Source organism: Bacillus rossius, assembly GCF_032445375.1.
Source record: "Bacillus rossius redtenbacheri isolate Brsri chromosome 9 unlocalized genomic scaffold, Brsri_v3 Brsri_v3_scf9_2, whole genome shotgun sequence".
Lineage (NCBI taxonomy): Eukaryota > Metazoa > Arthropoda > Insecta > Phasmatodea > Bacillidae > Bacillus > Bacillus rossius.
Genome location: NW_026962013.1, coordinates 27,423,386 through 27,441,416, shown reverse-complemented (window position 1 = coordinate 27,441,416; position 18,031 = coordinate 27,423,386). Strand labels below are relative to the sequence as shown.

The 18,031-nt window shown below is 40.5% G+C and overlaps 1 protein-coding gene across 1 annotated transcript in view; it reads left to right on the top strand.

Moving 5' to 3' along the window:
• Positions 1-3,178: 3,178 nt before the first annotated feature.
• The window catches only part of LOC134543291 (probable G-protein coupled receptor CG31760), a 55,128-nt gene continuing 40,275 nt past the window's right edge, over positions 3,179-18,031 (top strand). The window contains exons 1-3 of the mRNA XM_063388200.1: positions 3,179-3,280; positions 14,359-14,542; positions 17,056-17,416. Coding sequence (XP_063244270.1) covers positions 3,197-3,280; positions 14,359-14,542; positions 17,056-17,416 — 629 coding nt within the window. The 5' untranslated portion in view covers positions 3,179-3,196. The remainder of the gene's footprint in view (positions 3,281-14,358; positions 14,543-17,055; positions 17,417-18,031) is intronic.

Here is an 18,031-nt window from a genome sequence, read left to right as displayed (position 1 = left end):
CGTATTCTAGAAAAATTGGTGAAATTCTCCATATGTTTGTCTCGTGCTGTTTACGGGATGCACACCGTATTCATATTACTCTCTCGACGATATGTGATCATCGTCTTTGTCGTCTGACGACAATGAACGACGCCTCCTCGATGTCACGGGGGAGCTGAATTGTTGTCCCTTGGAAGGGCAGCCCTTCAGGATTTTTCTGACAGTAGTGTTTTTGAAAGTTTGTCTGAATTGTTGTCCCTTGGAAGGGCAGCCCTTCAGGATTTTTCTGACAGTGCTTAGTTTAGGTTAGGTTAGGTTAGGTCACTTTAAAAACTAACCACTGTCAGAAAAATCCTGAAGGGCTGCCCATCCAAAGGGCAACAATTCAGACAAACTTTCAAAAACACTACTGTCAGAAAAATCCTGATGGGCTGCCCTTCCAAGGGGCAAGTTTTAAGGATTATTTAAACACTTATAGAAACATGTTTTCAGAAATTGGATGGGCTGCCCTTCCAGTCGCTGTACAAATAAACCATTGCCAGAAAAATCCTGAAGGGCTGCCCTTCCAAGGGGCAGCATTTCAGTCGCCCCGACGTCACCACTCAGACCGACAAGAACAACTGTTGGCTCGTCAGTTCGGCCGAGACCTGAAGGTTCGCGTCCGCTGGCAACAACTCGCGAAAAAAGAGCTGACGGCCGCGCTCGCTCGCGTCTCGGGCGCAGTCAGTCGCGTTTGCGCAGGCGCAGAAAGGCGCAAGTGCTCGAGAGCTACTGCACATCTACTGAAAAACCAATACGTCTGGAAGCACACCGAATTTCGATAATAAGGCGGCTGCTACCCTAAAGATAACGACTGAAATGTCAGCGGAAACATTGGAGAGTAATTTCTCAACATGCCGCGCCCAAGACTCAAAAGCAAAAGTATTTACGCCATTTATATTAGAAACTTAGAATGTTACATCGGGATAATAAAGACGAGCTCCAGTTACTTAGTATTAATATATCTCTTTAGTGAAAATACCGGCTTTACCTTTAGCAATTTTTTTTTACTATCCATTATATACACGTAGGTATATTTACGAAGAAATAAGAATAAAAATCTTTGCGATTTACCTAAATGCTTTTAAACCACATAATCATACAAGAACGAAAACTGTGGGACCATGATCGCGACAGACGCGACATGATGAGCGCGACGCGATTAAAATAATTTTACAACAAATCACGTTCACGTTAGACACACTTATGACGTCAGTGCGATAAAATTCTCGGGTGCGACAGGGAAGTTATTCCACTTTCGTCGCATCGTGGAAGCGATGTAACTGAAATAAGTAAGAGCATTTTTGGTTAAACTGATGCATTGGCAACACAAATAATTTTCAAGTTTATTTTTCTACTTAGTTTGCCAAATATTTTGGATTAGACAAATATATATTTCTCAAACAGGTACACTTAAACAAAACTTGTGATCATTGATGGCTGTCTTATGTGGGTTGCGCATGTTGCAACAATACCTAAGTTCTCAGTTTCCATTTGACCATTTGACGCGCGGTTAAAAACAGCATGTTTACAATAACGCGATATATTTTTTTTCTATCGCATTCTTTGCGTCGTGCCTGTTGCACTATTGTGATTCCAGCACAGCTCCTCATGAGCTCGATCCTTACTCCACGCTCCACCACAACTTTATGAGCACCGAGTCGGCATCCAAGGACATAATCGCATGACGCAAAGCTCTGCTAACAAACAAGCCAAGTTAATTTTAAGCAGTTATTGAGAAAAATGGGATGAGAAGGGTCAAATGGAAGCGAGGGGTAATTTTTTTTCAGAAATTTATTAATTTGCTAGAAATTAAGTTAAGAGGTATAAAAATGCATTATGCATGTACTATTCTTTAATTTTAAAGGGATAATATTAAAAAAATATTTTTTTTTCATAAATATTTATTTTATAGTAAAGCCATTAAAACCAATGTAATCATACATTTTGAAGTTTTTTTTAACACCCATCTAGAAAATAATTTTAAAAGAGTGTTCGTTATGAGTAACATAGGTGGTGTTAAAAAATATTATTTTAATCGCACACAAAAGCATGAGTGGAAATTTGATATATCTTAGCTGAACGTGCAAATTGGAATACAAAACCAAGTGAGTAATATCTTGTGTGTGTGTGTGCGTGTATATATATATATATATATATATATATATATATATATATATATATATAAATTTTGAAGAATATTTCTGCCAGTTTGCTTGAATCCTTTACACATGCCACCCAGCCTCCCCCCTTAACACTAATAAACCTGAAAACGTCAAACCACCCGCATTAAGGCTACGGTTAGACAGCTGATACTTGTTCTGGCAAAAAGTAGTTCTGACGTCAAGTCTGCTTCCATCCACCAGCGAAGCTTCGAGGTAAAATAATGATAATTGTGTACCTACGAGAGCAATTACATCCCACTTCTGCCGAGAAAATATATCTGCTGTGGTAAATATATATATTTTTTTCAAATATCTTACAGAAACTTGTTCCCCCCCCCCCCCCCCCTTCAAATAAAAGACTAACTGACCATTGGCATGACCTACTGATTAACCTACAGCAAAAAAGCACGTCGGACGTCATAACTAAATGCCGGGGGAAGCAAAAAAAAAATCAAACCGGTTCAGAATGACCAACCAGTTCTGACGTGTTTCGCGCGTGGACTGCAAGAGGCGGTTGCAGTGCAGTTTAGATCACTTGACGTTTCTGTTCGCGTCGTCCGACTGTCCCGACCCAACTTCTCGGGAAGCCTGAAGATGTACATCGAGTTCTGTCCCTGCCCGAACACGCCCGAATATTCACCTTCGGCCAACCTCGGATTTATATATATATATATATTTATATTTATCTGTTTATTTTAATCTAGCTATACTAACCTAACTAACCGTTCATAGTGTTTTAAAGTGTTTTAATATAGCTAACGTAACCGACCACTTTTAATCTTTGAATTAATTTTTCCTGCGCAAAACGAAAACAAATCCCGAGGTTGGCCGAAGGTGAATATTCGGGCGTGTTGCGGCAGGAACAGAACTTGATGGACATCTAACTTCTCGCCGGAACAAGCGTGCGCTGTGACCACACGTGTGGGGTGTGTGGGGGGTGTGGGGGGTGATGTCCGCGAGCCGCCGGCTGACCCGGGGTCGTGTGTGTGCCGCAGGACCAATGAGGACGAGGAATGGCAAGCCAGTGGCTGGGGACGACGCTCCTACTGGCCACGCTGCTCAGCTCCCTATCCATCGCGGAAATGCACGGCTCGGAGGTGAGTACACGAACATGCCTCACAGGTGTTAATTATTGAAAATCGTAGTTCAAGGTAAGGTATTTCAGTTCAAAAAAGAACTGAATAGAATAGGTATCTTTTGTTGTTGATATTTGTTGATTATCTTTTGTTTTTAGTCTATATTCATATTTAGTATCAGCATTGCACCTGTGCGAAGCCGGGGCGAATCGCTAGTTTTTTTAAAATAAAGACCACAAATATGACCAAAAAATCTGTAGAAGAAATTTGCAAGCAACTAAATGTTTTTTTTTTTTTTTTACAAATGTCGAGATTTATGAATATCGAACTGCATTTTGGTGTTAAAATTTCACGAAGACTGATAGTCTCGCGTGGATACAAGTGAATCAATATATGGTATCATCACAACATACGTTATATTAATGATATTTCACTAGGACATTGTGGGTATTAAACTTGTAAGAAAAATGGTTCATTTACACGACAACTGTGTATTTTTACACCAATATCAACCTACATTAAATGTCAAATTACATAGTTTTGCACAAGTAATGTGTATATTTACAAATAAAAATGTTTATAGTGTACGTTACAATAACATTAATTGTGAAATATTTCAATAAAAATAATATACATGTTGAGATTGCCCTATGTATGAATGATGAAAGCTGTATTTTTCCCGGTGAAAACAATCCCGCCTTAACGCGCAGGGTACGACCAATCCAATACTGGACGCGCCATTCGCTACTCGCCTTGCACAGTTACGACGTCAGCGCGACGGAATTTTCAGACGCTACATATCTTTCCGATTAGGAAGTTATTCTATTTTTTGCTGCGTGACTAGAGCGATGATCCTGAAAAAGGCGTGAGAATTGTTTTAAAAATTTCGGTTAAACTGGTTTGTTTGTAATACAATTTTTTTAGCGTGTTTTCCTCCTTTTTTTTAGGGTTTATCTTCTTACTTAGTCTTTGAAATATTTTGCATTAGACAAATATTTCTCAAACGAGGTCCTTTTGAACAAACTTGTAAACATCGATGGCTGTCGCATCTGGGTTGCATATGTAGTAAAAAAACATAAAATTAATTAGGACGCGATTACATGGGATACCAAACTGCTTCAGGAAAACATGTTCAACTTTGGCGTGCGGTTACACATAGTCTGGACATGTTTAGTTCGAGGCCATTTCTCATTCGTCCTTAAGAGGTTGGCAAAATAGTTCAGAACGACATCTCTTATGCGTAAGCCTCTGTTTGGCTGTTCAGTGTTGAGAGCATAAACAGTCCTTTGCGAAAAATGCAAGACAGAGAATGTTTCTGGCACAAGTACGTGTAATATTTTACCAACTGCAACAAAAAAAATCTCGGAAACTACCGTAAAAGCCATAGATTACGAGTAAATGGCCCCAAAATTTTTACTAGAAAAGTTGCAACCAACATTTTCTGTTGTAAATGATGTCCGACACGAATAATTTTGTTTCGAAGCCTATTTTGCTGACGTCTTCTTAACTATTTCGTCAGCTGTAAAGTGCTTAATATAATTAAATAAAAGCAATGCTGATTCATTTTAAATCTCTACTTACATTACAGAACAAACAATTGAAAAAAAACTAGTTTTTCTACATACAAAAAAAAACAGGATCAACAACACGTTCATTCCATGACAGTAGGACAGTAGACAATCGGTTTTGGAGTTGAACACACCTTTTACCAACTGCAGTGTATCCGCACACTTTCGCGTTTGTACACATGTTTACTTAAACCGGTTCAACTGAAATACAGAAAGTCCACAAAAGAATGCCCCATTTATAAATTTTAATAGTTTCAACTGTAAGAGTTGTCGAGTTTTGGTTCAAGGTCACAATTAAAACGTAATACAAACAGTTTTAATAAGCGTATGCGCGAATGTGCCGAATTATCGAATGTACTGGATTATCGAATGTGCCGTATTATCGAATGTGCCGTATTTTCGAACGTAGAGAATTATAGAATATGCTGAATTGTCCAATATGCCGAACTATCGAATGTGCCGAGTCCACTATTCCCGGCGATTAAGTTATAAAGAAAACTTACCCATAAAAATTATATAATGGTTGAACCGGATCTCCTTCACAAAATTCTGGTTACAGCCATGATATGAGCTTTGTAAATTCGTGCCCATGATCAGCTTGTCCATGCTCAAATCAGAGTACTCACTCCAATGATCAGAGAAATTCAGGATGTCTGTAAAGTCATACTGTATTTTCTGTAAGGACGGAAAATGAACCGAACTTTCTGTTCACATCAAAATGCGCTTGAATTCACCCGCCATATTGTATTTCTAAGTTTTGCTATTTATAGATGTTTGCGAAGAAATATTTAGAAAATGCGACTACTTAAGTACTGTTATAATATACCATTGAAACTGGGACATTCTTTCATGGACACACTGTAGTTTAGCGTTCCGTGTAACCGCGGCCTTAGTTACCATTTGCTCACGTTCACAATAACGCGATATTTTGTTGTCGGTTCGCCATCTTCGCTTCAAGCCGTCGTACTGTTGTGTTTCCATAATTCTAGCATTGCACTACCACAGTCAGACGTCAGAATAATCCTCATTCGGTTTTTTTTTTTTTTTTGCTGTTGTAAACGCAAAAGGTCAGTGAATAGTAGGCTTTCCAGAGGCAATTGCTTGCTGAATGCGTGTTCTTGCCATGGACTAGAGGCTCGTATAAGATTTATAACTTAACCTGAGAAAACGGGTCAATACTGCGGTTTTCTAGTTTTGCGTTTGAAATATTGGTCGTTAATTTCAGCCAATTAAAATATATGTAATTTTTTATGTGCAGGAATTGTATGCATGTTTGAAGTACATTTTGGTTGGGATAATTGATGGTTGACAAATTGCCATAAAGGTGTCCTAGAACTCAACGCCAAGCCGAGATCAGTTGATAGGCCAATTAGTGAAGGCTCTAAATAAAAATATATCAAGTGTAGTATATTTCAAATTACTTATAAGCCTTTTTTTTTCAAAAAAATTATAATCCCCACCCTTCCCTGCAGCCAAATGTAATTATTTAATGCTGTAATAGATTTACCGAGTATACGTTAAATTATAACATCAGTCACTGTCTTCTTTTTAAAAATACAAAATTGTAAAACAAGTTTATAGTGACTATCGTGCGTATAAAGTCTACCAAGCAGACAGTAAACTTAACTCATGTTTTTGTTTAATGATTGCTTCATTCATGTCGAACATCCTCGAACATTTTCAAGTTTTAGTCCTCGCTCGTGCAAGACGAGTAGCGAATTGACGCGTGCACTAGTGGAGTGATTCGTTCTTGACTTTAAATTCATCGCACCCTACGAATTAAGGTGAAATTATTTCCACTGGGAAAATACATCGGACAATCTTAAAATGTGTGTGTTTTTATTGTAATTTTTGATAATTAATTTTATTGAAGTGTAAATATTCCTCATGTATGGTTATATATGTGCAATACTGGAATGTTAAGATGTGGTACCGCTTTAAGATAATGCTTTCTGTTTTTTGATTAACATGACAATAACATAATGAGCCGGCAACTATTTTATTTATTGGCCTAACACTGGCCCCTAGAAACGACGTTAAGCCAGGTTGCATTCCCTCGATTTTGTTTTTTTAACTTAGCCATTGGATTTAATTGCATAGTTAAGGAGAAGATGTTAAAGCATTTTCTGTTGGAGGGAAGCCTTGTTTGAAAGATGATCAGTCACGAGTGATTGTTTATCACTGGGGCGAGCTTAAACGTAAGTATCGCCGTCACGACTAAAAACTTAACGACTAGCACACCTTATGAAAGCATACAACCTTTAAAAGAAAACAAGAGCGCGTGTAACTGAGTACACGAGATAGAAGTTGAACTTCTTTGGTAATTCAAACGTAAGTATATCGTAAGGGGTGAAAGGCAGAGAGCGATAATGAGAGAAATAAGCCTTTTTTTTCTTAATGAACATCAATTAACCAAATTATTACTCACTTCAAAATAAACTCAAACCCCGTTGTGTTGCCCTCTATCCAAATACTCCCTTAATATATGCCAGAAATTCGGTTGGCGTCAGGCGCAGGCGGGTCCCTACCGCTGCGACCCGCCTATCCCCGCAGCATGGCGGGGTTCAACCTGAGTCGCACGCCGCCACGTGAAGCCCGGTCAAAGCATCGGGGCCTGACAAGTTCTCTGCACCGTCCGCAACATACACTGCGTACTTTTCGCGTCAGAAAAAAAAAGATAAAGAAAAACAATATTTCATGAAAATTTTGCATTAAAATTCAGCCTTGATGTTTTACTCCCATCGCGCCCAAAGAAGTTTATCATCCAAAAATTAAAAAATATGTATGAATATAACCCACTAAACTTACAGCTATCAGCTCTGGGAACTGTTCTTCCCTTCGTGATATATCTCATCAACAGTGAAGGTCCGCTGTGGAAGATGATCCCAAGGATAACATTTTTAAAAGTAATTATCTGCTCCGGAGTGTCGGCAATCTCGGCAACATGGCGGCTCCATCCAGTTTCTCGAGAACTTTTTTATAACTTGGTAAAACTCCGCCGGAGAAGCCGACGTCGTGAGAGACAGCGCATTAAAAAAATTAAAAAAATGGATGCGTGGCCGCTACGAGCATCAGAAGAGAAACTTCACAGAAAATACGGAAAGGAAATTTTTAGGGTACTCAATATTTGTAACATGCATAATCATACTTTGAAAATACATCTTGATTTACTAGTGTCTGTCCATGTATTCAGCGGAATCTAAAAACGAATAAATGGGTTTACTAGAGCTAATGCATGAGGCATAACCCTACTGGAAATGTCTATACAAATTGTCACAATTCTAATGCCAACACCGTATCCAACATCAGAGAGCTGAGAGTTTAAAGTTCCGAATTACGAGTTGTGAAAGTTTGTAAAAGTAATAGAAAGTATGTAAACGTCTTCAAAATTATAGGTAGGACCTTTCCCTCGGAACTATCAAAACAACTTTTCCAACAAAAGAGAAATCCACTTTCTTAAGAGAATCGTGGGATATATGCATGTAATTTAAACGTGATTACCGTTTAGTTGTATCCATTAATAGAACACGCGCATCTACCGCCTTCTCTATTCACGATGCCTTTGAGCGAGAAATTACAAACAAATTTTATCAGACTCGTTGATTGCGGTTTCATTATTCCGTTAACGCTTCGTATGGTTTGATGATACCATTTATTAAACGAAGGAAAATTGAGGCAATAGGAGAACCTAATAAACTGCTACGATGTAAGAGAAAATATATGAAGAAATCTTCTCTATCATTACATTAAATTTCTTTTCGCTACTTTGTCACAACAAAAAGGCCCTGCTCGTAAAAGTTTAGTTCATTATTAACCGACTCCTCAAAGCTTCATCAGAATAAATTTGCTCATAGAACTGGAAAATACATTTACGTAAATTACTCTTGCTGTTTCCGAATTCTAGTCAAAGGGATACTTGAAAAGTACGTTTTAAAGGAATTCAACCATTTATGTTGACCTATTGAATAGATTTAACAATCCTTAGAGGTTCGTGGAAAGGACGAAATACTCGCTACTCACATGCGTCCTTCTGGCTTTTGAGGGAATATTGTAGCGACATCTTTTTTTCAGTAAAAATGTAACCACAGTTTGTTGCTTAGCCAACCAACTGGTGTCTACGCCCTTCTATATTCATCCAAGCCTACAGTCAAATGATTCACTTGAACATAAAAAAAATTGAAAAATTCTTGTAAACGCAGACAAATGAACACTGAAAAAGTACTTCTGTGTTGATACACCAGTTTGTGTAGAGGAATTTAGATAGCCTTTCGTGACTTAGATTCTAATCAGTCTTGAAATTAAAGCCTCCTTCAGTCAAGGCTGCATCGGTAAAGAACTATTCGGAAACAAGATCTGTCATAGCCGTGGCATTGCACAGTAGCGACTATTGTTAGCAGCGGCAATGCCGTGGTGGGAAGATAAGCCACCGCAGAAGTATGGACGAGCAATAAGGCCCGTTCTACAATGGCCCGGAAATGGAGACGGATCACGTAAGCGGAGACGGATTTCCCGGAACATTTCACTATCGCGTCTCAGCTGCTTCCAAAAATGCACCGAAACGTAAAAATGGTCATCATTGAGACTGCATTTCAAGGTTATGAAATATATATATATATATATATAATGCCCCAAGACAATAGCATGCAGAATTTGCACATACAATAAAAATAAACCACAAAGTCAAACTAGAACAATAGCTATGCTTTTACTTGAAACAATTTTTAACGTATTTAGAACATAAATAAACATGTCTACCACCGCAGCCAAATATTTAGCTTCTATTGGTCGCAGGATTAACGTAAACGGAAGAGCTAAGCATTGCCGAGTTAATCCGTACGGGTCCGTCTTCGTCTGCGAGCCATAACTATGATCCGTGATTATATATATATATATATATATATATATATATATATATATATATATATATCCTTTTACATTATCCGTCTCCGTTTCCATTTCATTGTAAAACGGGCCTAAGCGGCGACACGTTTAATAATAGCTGTGGAGCTCTGTCTTCACTATAAAACACAACCTTCTAAAGTTTTGTCTCAGTCAGTTATTCATATAAACCTCATCTCGTAGCTGTCTGGCAGTTGAAACATCTGGAATTAAAGTGCTTTTCGTTGTTATAGTCAAAGCCATTGGTCACCGCAGTGACCTCGTTATGTATCCGATAGCATTTATTTATACGAAAAAAGAAAATTTGCAAATAACTAGCGTGCTTGAGATTAAATGTATAATAAAATTTTAGATTTTTTTTACCTCCGCCAGAAACTGAATTGACGTCATTTGACTCACAATCTAAGCTAAATTATCGGACTGCCAAAGTCTAAATAAGTACGTCAACACAAATATAACGAACAACAAAATAGGCTACATTTGAGAACATTTTGAGTATTTGATACTTTATAAATAAAATTTGACTCATACTTACAAGATATATTTTATCTTTACCAGACTATCTTAAAAATATGTTTTAAATGTAAGTAACCAGCTTCAATACCTAACAGAATCGGTTCAAAACTTCAGTTTAATGACATAAATAAAATAATTTTCAAAAACAAAACAAAAAGGTTTATTCATGAGATAAGTGACTAGTAAAAATTGCTAAAATTAATTCAGAAAATTATATTAACTAAACCTTCTTTTATTTCGCTCTAGTAAATGACTAAACCACCTGCGCAATATATCTCAACAAGGATTGTTAGGAATATTAGCATAATTATATATAATATACATCAACTATCGCATCTCCCAGTTACTACAATTGGAATTAAGTAATCCACGCCCAGACAACATTTAAATTTACTGTGTGAGAAGTGTGTGTTCCTGCATTGCTATTAAAATGTTTTTAAAATTATACATATATACCGCTCTTTTTCACTTCATCCAAATTAGTAAGTATTTTAAGTAGAAATTTTTTTAGTGATTAAATTTCTGTATCCACTTACGTTTTCGTATAACACAATGTATCAAAATTTAGGAATGTCTGCATTGATTTCTATACCATAAATTAATAGAAAAGAGACACATCTTAAAAGAAAATGAATAAAGAATTTGTTAGTTACTACTGTAACTGAAATTCACAAAATATAGAAAATGAGGATTAACGTAGTCGTCGTGAATGAAACAAGGCAGAAATTCATCCTGCAAAAACTCAGCATGGGGATTAAAAAATATTTCGTGCATTCATCTATTGTTCCTTTCAACGTTTTAGACACATGTCTATTATGCCACATCATATATGACATTTAATTTCCGCTGCTATTTTTTTTATGGCTATACGTATTCCTGTGAGCGAGACAGCTTTTTTTTTTTATCAGAGCATGAAAAATGTACTTGTGAATCTACACCAACACATATGTAGACAAGTGCAAACAAAAAGTCAAACTGTGAGAAGTGTAGTTAGAATTCGAGCTATTTTCGTCCCTCTGAAAAAATACAGATATTTCTTTTTTTTTTTTGTGTACGAATAGTTTCCAATAGTTCCTTACAGATGCTGAAATACATTTAAGCCGTTATCATCAGAATTTTTTTTAGATAGCACGAAAAAACTCAATGCCCCAATGCACCTTATCGATAATGCTAAGTATAAAATTACCTCAAATAATCTGCAGAATAATTGCTTTAAAGCATTTTCCAGCATACCATACAAATTCCGTAGATTAATGCTCTTAAATTTGGGTGATTAAAAGTAACGTTTTATTAAACAACTATTGTTGAATTTTAATTCGTTATTGTCAGGAATATTTATATTCCACAAGCGGGAGCTGGATTATAAGGTAGGAATACATCATTTAAAAATATTAGAAATTTGCCGAACTGATGGTTATTTGAAACTACAGTGAAAATATTTATAGAATCCTGACTCACATTTCAATATGAAACTAAACAAAATACCAAATAATTTATTTAAAGATGTTTAGTTCTATCAGTAGTAAAATTCCGTGGATTTCAACATCAGTATCGTTTATTAATAAAAAGCATTTAGCAAGTTCTAATGCTTTGTAACGTCCATCCGTCCGTCCGTTAGCCGCCGAGTGATTTACAATACTCCGCTCGTCCAACATTATATTATTTCCATTTCGACGTTGCCGAAACAAACAATTTTGAAAACATTTCGCTGTATAATTAGATTATTTTAACAATCATGTAAGTTCATCTCACTTTTTCTCACTCTGATATTTATTTAAACATATTACCATACGTTAAAAAAAACACTTCTCTGACTGAGATATATTTTTTTCCATAAAATGTGCTCAAACGTAAGTTAATAAATAATTAAGGAAGCAGCTAAACAATCAAACAAACTTCAAAGCCTTCTAGTATAATGCATTTAGATACGCAAAATCCTTGCATATTTTTGGAGGTTCTGATCTCATTCGTCGAAAGTATAAAGTTACCAAACTTTTAACGGACGACGGATGAAATTTTTCGAGTCATATTATTGACTGCAGGTTACCAATTAGAATTATCGAAGTCGCGAAAAACACCAAGAAACTTGAAAAGTTTAACCCAATGCACAACAAATAATGCAGTGAATTAACATCAAATAAAATGAACACAAACCGACACAAGGTTGTTACGTTAACAGAAAAAAGGGGGGGGGGGTAGAAGTTAAGAAACGTAGGTCGAACTTATCAAAAGTGGGTGGAGAATGCGTGTCGTCACGACATGTCAACGAGAATATGTCGCACAGGGGCATCAATGCTCCGGTGTGTGTGTGTGTGTGGCACAACACAAGTAAAATAACAAACGATACCAGCAACTAAACTACATGTCGAAAGAGAATAAAAATTTGGGAACTATCCCATACAGCTTAGCGACTGAACGCCGTATTAAAAACCGGCACTAAAGCACGCGAAGAAAAAAACTCAAGACGAACACGGATGTTACGTCTGTTCACGACACAGGTGCGCAATTGTCTCATGGCGTCGCGGCGAGAGCCGAGGGAAGCGGGAAACACCGTGTATCAGTGCGCAGGAAGCCGAAAGTAGTGCGAGAAGTCGAAGTCAAACAGGGGAGTATTCGGACCAGAAAAGTGGTGTATGTGTGTGTGTGTGTGTGGGGGGGGGGAGGGGGAGAGAGAGAGAGAGAGAGAGAGAGAGAGAGAGAGAGAGAGAGAGAGAGAGAGAGAGGATCAAACTTCACAAGAAGTAGTCCGCGGAAGGCTAAAAGTGGACAGGCGAGGACGCTGCCGAGTTGCGAAAAGGATTTAGGCGCGAGACACGGGGAAAGATTTTTTCAAGAGCGAAGCATCGCGCTGGAAGGAAGGTGGGGAGAGGGTGTTAAGAGTGACGTGATGCGGTTTTGCACGGGATACAGGAAATGATGTGAACAGCACTAATAATAATAATAATAATAATAATAAAAGCAATCAAGAACACTGCTGCTTGGCGACAGGATGCTGAGGATGCAGAGCCGAAAGGCTTGAGAAAACTATATAAATATCTTAAAATAAAAATTCCCTTGAATAAATATAAAATAACTTAAATATCAAAAATAAATAAAAACCAAAGTGTCATAAATAACCTAAACGTGGCACACAGGAGTAGGTATAGAAACAACCCTCACACACTCTAAGAACTCCAGAACTACATTACCACAGACATGCGGGCCACCTTGAAGGTTTTCCTCGGCCGTGATTTTCAGAACACGTGTTTCGAGGTCCCTGGAGGACCTCTGGGTGTGTTCTTGTCCAACCATCCACCCATCCACCCTACTCAATCACTCATTCTTTCCACATATGTTCCACGACACGGACGGAGCCTCTATTAAAACACTCATTCTGTGGGCGTATGTCAAGAGTGAAATTTTAGTTTACAAACGAAATGCGTACACACGCACGCAGAGAAAAATTAAAACTGTCGGAAGTCCAATGCACATGAGTGTTGCTGCTTTTACCCACGTGCCGAAGATGTCCAGATTGGTGTACCCGCGCGTGGCAGCGTGCAACGGGATGTATTAGCTTTCGTGAACATCGGGCCCATAACGTATAAACACTGTAACTTAGAACTGTCAAAAACTACTACACACCACTTTAAAAAACAAACATGTAACATGGAATTGTACGCAACGCTGAACACACAACGTAGAACTGTGATAAGTTATAAACGCTTGACTACTATTTTTTTTTTAAATTAAAAGTAACAGTAAACTAACATATATTTTTACATTTGTATATTACAGTAATACTGGGTTCGGATTCTTAACCGGGTATTTATGCCTTGCGTTGTCCCAGGACCTCCGATAGTTGAAAGTTATTTGTAAACCGTTCCCTGAATAGCTTTCCAGTGTTAACTGCGCATAGTAAAAAAGCACTGTAAAACAAAACAAAAATAAAATTTTTGGATATTCGATTTTCTTTTTTATGATTTTTTTAAGTACTCAGTATTATCTCCTAAAACGCCTGTCATATATATGCAAAACAATAACCGCAGGCTTTTGCTGTGCGAAGTTGTGATATCTTTGTTGTAGTATTTCCAAACTGGGTTTGTTGTTGTTGTTGTGAGAGTCGCCGTGGGCTCGCAGGTCGCGGAGCGCGCGCTTCAGGCCATCCACGACGTGGCGACCGCCAACCTGGGCTCGCTGTGCGTCACCGAGCTGTACCGCTCGCTGGGGGCGGCCGTGCTGACGGGCCGCTTCGAGGCCATCCGCCAGAAGGCTGACATGGCGGCGGCGCTGCTGCACGAGCTCGGCGTCTCCAAGCACGAGGGTGAGTCCTCGCCCCCGCGCTGTTTCCCTTCCGCCCATCCACCCTTCCACCCTTAAACCCATCAACCCTTCCGCCCATCCACCCTTCCACCCTTAAACCCATCAACCCTTCCGCCCATCCACCCTTCCACCCTTAAACTCATCAACCCTTCCGCCCATACACCCTTCCACCCTTAAACCCATCAACCCATCAACCCATCAACCCATCAACCCATCAACCCATCCACCCATCCACCCATCCACCCATCCACCCATCCACCCATCCACCCATCCACCCATCAACCCATCAACCCTTCCACCAACAACCCCTTCTCGACCCGGGTAGCCTGACACCTACCTGAACACGCACACGGTGTGGTGTGCAAATCAAATTCAAATTCAAAGTGTTTTATTGAACACGATAACATTTTAAAACTCACAGTGGTTACATTGGCACTCCAGCATCATTAATCTTTCGCCAATTACACAATCGGTTACATTATTAAATTTTCACGTCTGTATATACAATACACTAACATAAAAGGAAAGTTTAAAAACAAATCCTTTTGCATTGTACACGGTGTGCAGAGCTTCAGGGAAAAAACTACGCGTATTTCAAAACAACTCAAGATATCCGAGTTGAGGGTCTGTTTACGAAAAGCATTTAAGAATTCGGCGAGGGCCGAAAAGTACTAGTGATTTCGGATTTTAAATTTTCATACTCTTATTTTTCAGATGAGGCGTGTGTTTTCAAAGAATTTTTAGGCGTGAAACAACTGGCACAGATTCTCGAAAGCACTTAAGGGACTTGCGTTACTCATTTACCTTCAAGTTTCGCAGTTGTCCCTATGGACGTCGAGAAGACTGCGCGCCAGTTCACAGCCTAGCGCTTAGAGGCGACACCGCGTTAGAAGCACCAGCGCGCGTCGCGCTTAACATCCCGCCTCCCTACTAGAATAGCCCCTTAAAGGTGTACGTCCCATTACAGATAATTTTTTTTATATTTTTGAAATGAATTTCCAACACAAACATTATTGCCTTTAATCTCGGGCTGGGTGTCACTCCGGCTAAGAGCCGTCACGAAAACTGAGGAGTAACTGAGGAGTAGACAAACCCAAGCAGCGTTACGAGAATTTCGTAGCATCACTACTGCGTCATTTCTACCTCTCCCCTGCCGTTTCCCCATTCCGGCCGTCACAACTATCATATAGCACGCTACGCTGCCGTCTTTCCATTCGTACCGCAAGCGCGCGCGTTGGGAGTGGCGTCGCCGCTGACACACTCTCCTCCAAACACGCACCTAACTATTCCGCTCATGCGATCGGAATTTTCGTAACGCCCTCAGCAAAGAAGTCTCACTTGAAAAATTATATATATTTGTGAGTGACAAAGTTTTGAGTGAGGTTTGTCGGACAATAAGATTTATTAACACCCGCACAAAACAAACAAATCGACCTGTAATCTTTATATGTTTTATTTTTTTCAAAACAAATCATAGACAACATGACACAAAAAGAATACACAATCGCGACTTGCAATCCTGTGTACCGACGGGAGACCTAAGATGCGCATAAAGTTTGGTTTACTGCCCGAACACGCCCGAATAATTCACCTTCGGCCAACTTCGGGATTTGTTTTATTTTTGCGCAGGAAAAATAAATTAAAATATATAAGAGTGGTCGGTTAGGTTAGCTACATTAAAACACTTTAAAACACTATGGACGGTTAGTTAGGTTAGTATAGCTACAGGGTGGGCACAAAGTCCCATTACCCACCTACTAACATGTTAAATGGTGAATATGTTGGACCAATACACAGTACCACCAATACATATACACCAGTTTGTCTTTAACTGTCCACAACATCTGTTTCCATCCCGTCATTCTCCGAACACAAAATAATTCGGCGCCACGTTCTGTGCGACATTTTGCGCAGCATCGCTGGAGTAACCCTTTGAAATGCCTGCCTTACGGCCTCCTTCAAGTCATCAACATTTGCATACCGCTGCTCAGCAACAATGTCTTTGATGAACCCCCAGAGTGAATTGTCACATGTTGTGAGGTCGGGGCTACGGGGTGGCCAGACAAGTGGAGCTGGTAATGCAGGTGATCCACGGCTATTCCAGCGTTCTGGAAACACCTCATTAAGATATTCACGCACTGAAATGGCATAATGGGGAGGCGCACCATCTTGTTGAAACCAGCGATCCTCTCTGATATCTTTGTCATCCAACAGGGTTATGAACCAGGTTCGTAACATCTGAAGGTAATGATGTTGGTTTCCGGTTCCTTCAAAGAAATATGGACCGTTAATCTGTTTGCCATCCAATGCAGCCCATATCATTACATGGGGAGGGTTACTCGCCACCTCTTCATGAAAAGGGGGGGGGGGGAGGTTACGGGACTTTGTGCCCACCCTGTACATTAAAATAAACAGAGAAATATAAATAGGTATATGTAAATGAACCCGAGGTTGGCCGAAGGTGAATTGTTCGGGTGTGATCGGGAATGGCAGAGCTTCCCGTGTAACCGACAGGCGTGCTGGATGCCCTGGCGCGCGGCCTGCTGGGCGCGGAGCGGCTGGTGCTGGCGGCGCGCGCGCTGGCCCTCAACTCGTCCACGGGCTCCGTGGCCGCCGCGGCGCTGTGGCGGCGCCAGCCGGACCGCTCCCCGCTGCTGGAGCTGGACGAGCCGCGCCGCGACCCGGGGGAGCGACTCGACCCGGCGCTGCTGCCCTGGTACGAGGAGGCCGGCTCCAGCCCGCAGCTGCGCTCGCCCAAGTTCATGGCCAGCCCCGGCGAGACCGCCTACCGCGGCTGGTTCACCTTCCCGTACTACTCGTGCGGCGTGCGGCGCTGGCTCGTGTCCTACAGCGTGGCGGTGCCGCTGCGGCGCGGGTGAGTCCACCCTACCCCCACCCCTCCCCCTCCTGACAATGGACACGGCCGACTGTCTGGTACATACGTGTGAGCGACGAGGACAGCTCCGGTTACCAGCCTGGACAGCTGGAAGAGGTTGGGTAGGCCTCCACCGGACCACGGGTTCGCTGGGTGATTGAGGAGTCCCAGTGTGATGCGGGAGACTGGGGTAGGCGCCAGAAGTGATGACAACTCCAGAGGGCTAAGGGAGCATCCATCTTGCTGGTAAGCTGAGTGGGGTAGGGGGCTGGAGGTGGTGCATAAGCTGGGATGGGTAGCCTCAGTCTATGTGTATAGCTAATGACTCTAAAGCCCTCCTGGTTGCGTATGCGGCGTATCCGCATCCATGCCCATGGGGCCCCCAGCCTGGACATCCTTATAGGATATGATGGCTGAGTTATCAAATATGTTGGAGGATAGATCCTCAAAACATGTCTGGTTAGAGTATTGAGAGGTTAGCGTAGTGAGAAGTATGGTTCCGTGTCGGTGCCACTCAGATCCCACAGAGGGGGCTGGCTCTGTAGGTGGTCTGGGGGTCTAACGGCGGAGCTGGGGGCAGGTCGGTGGGGCCGAAGTTGGTATGGGTCTCCTCAA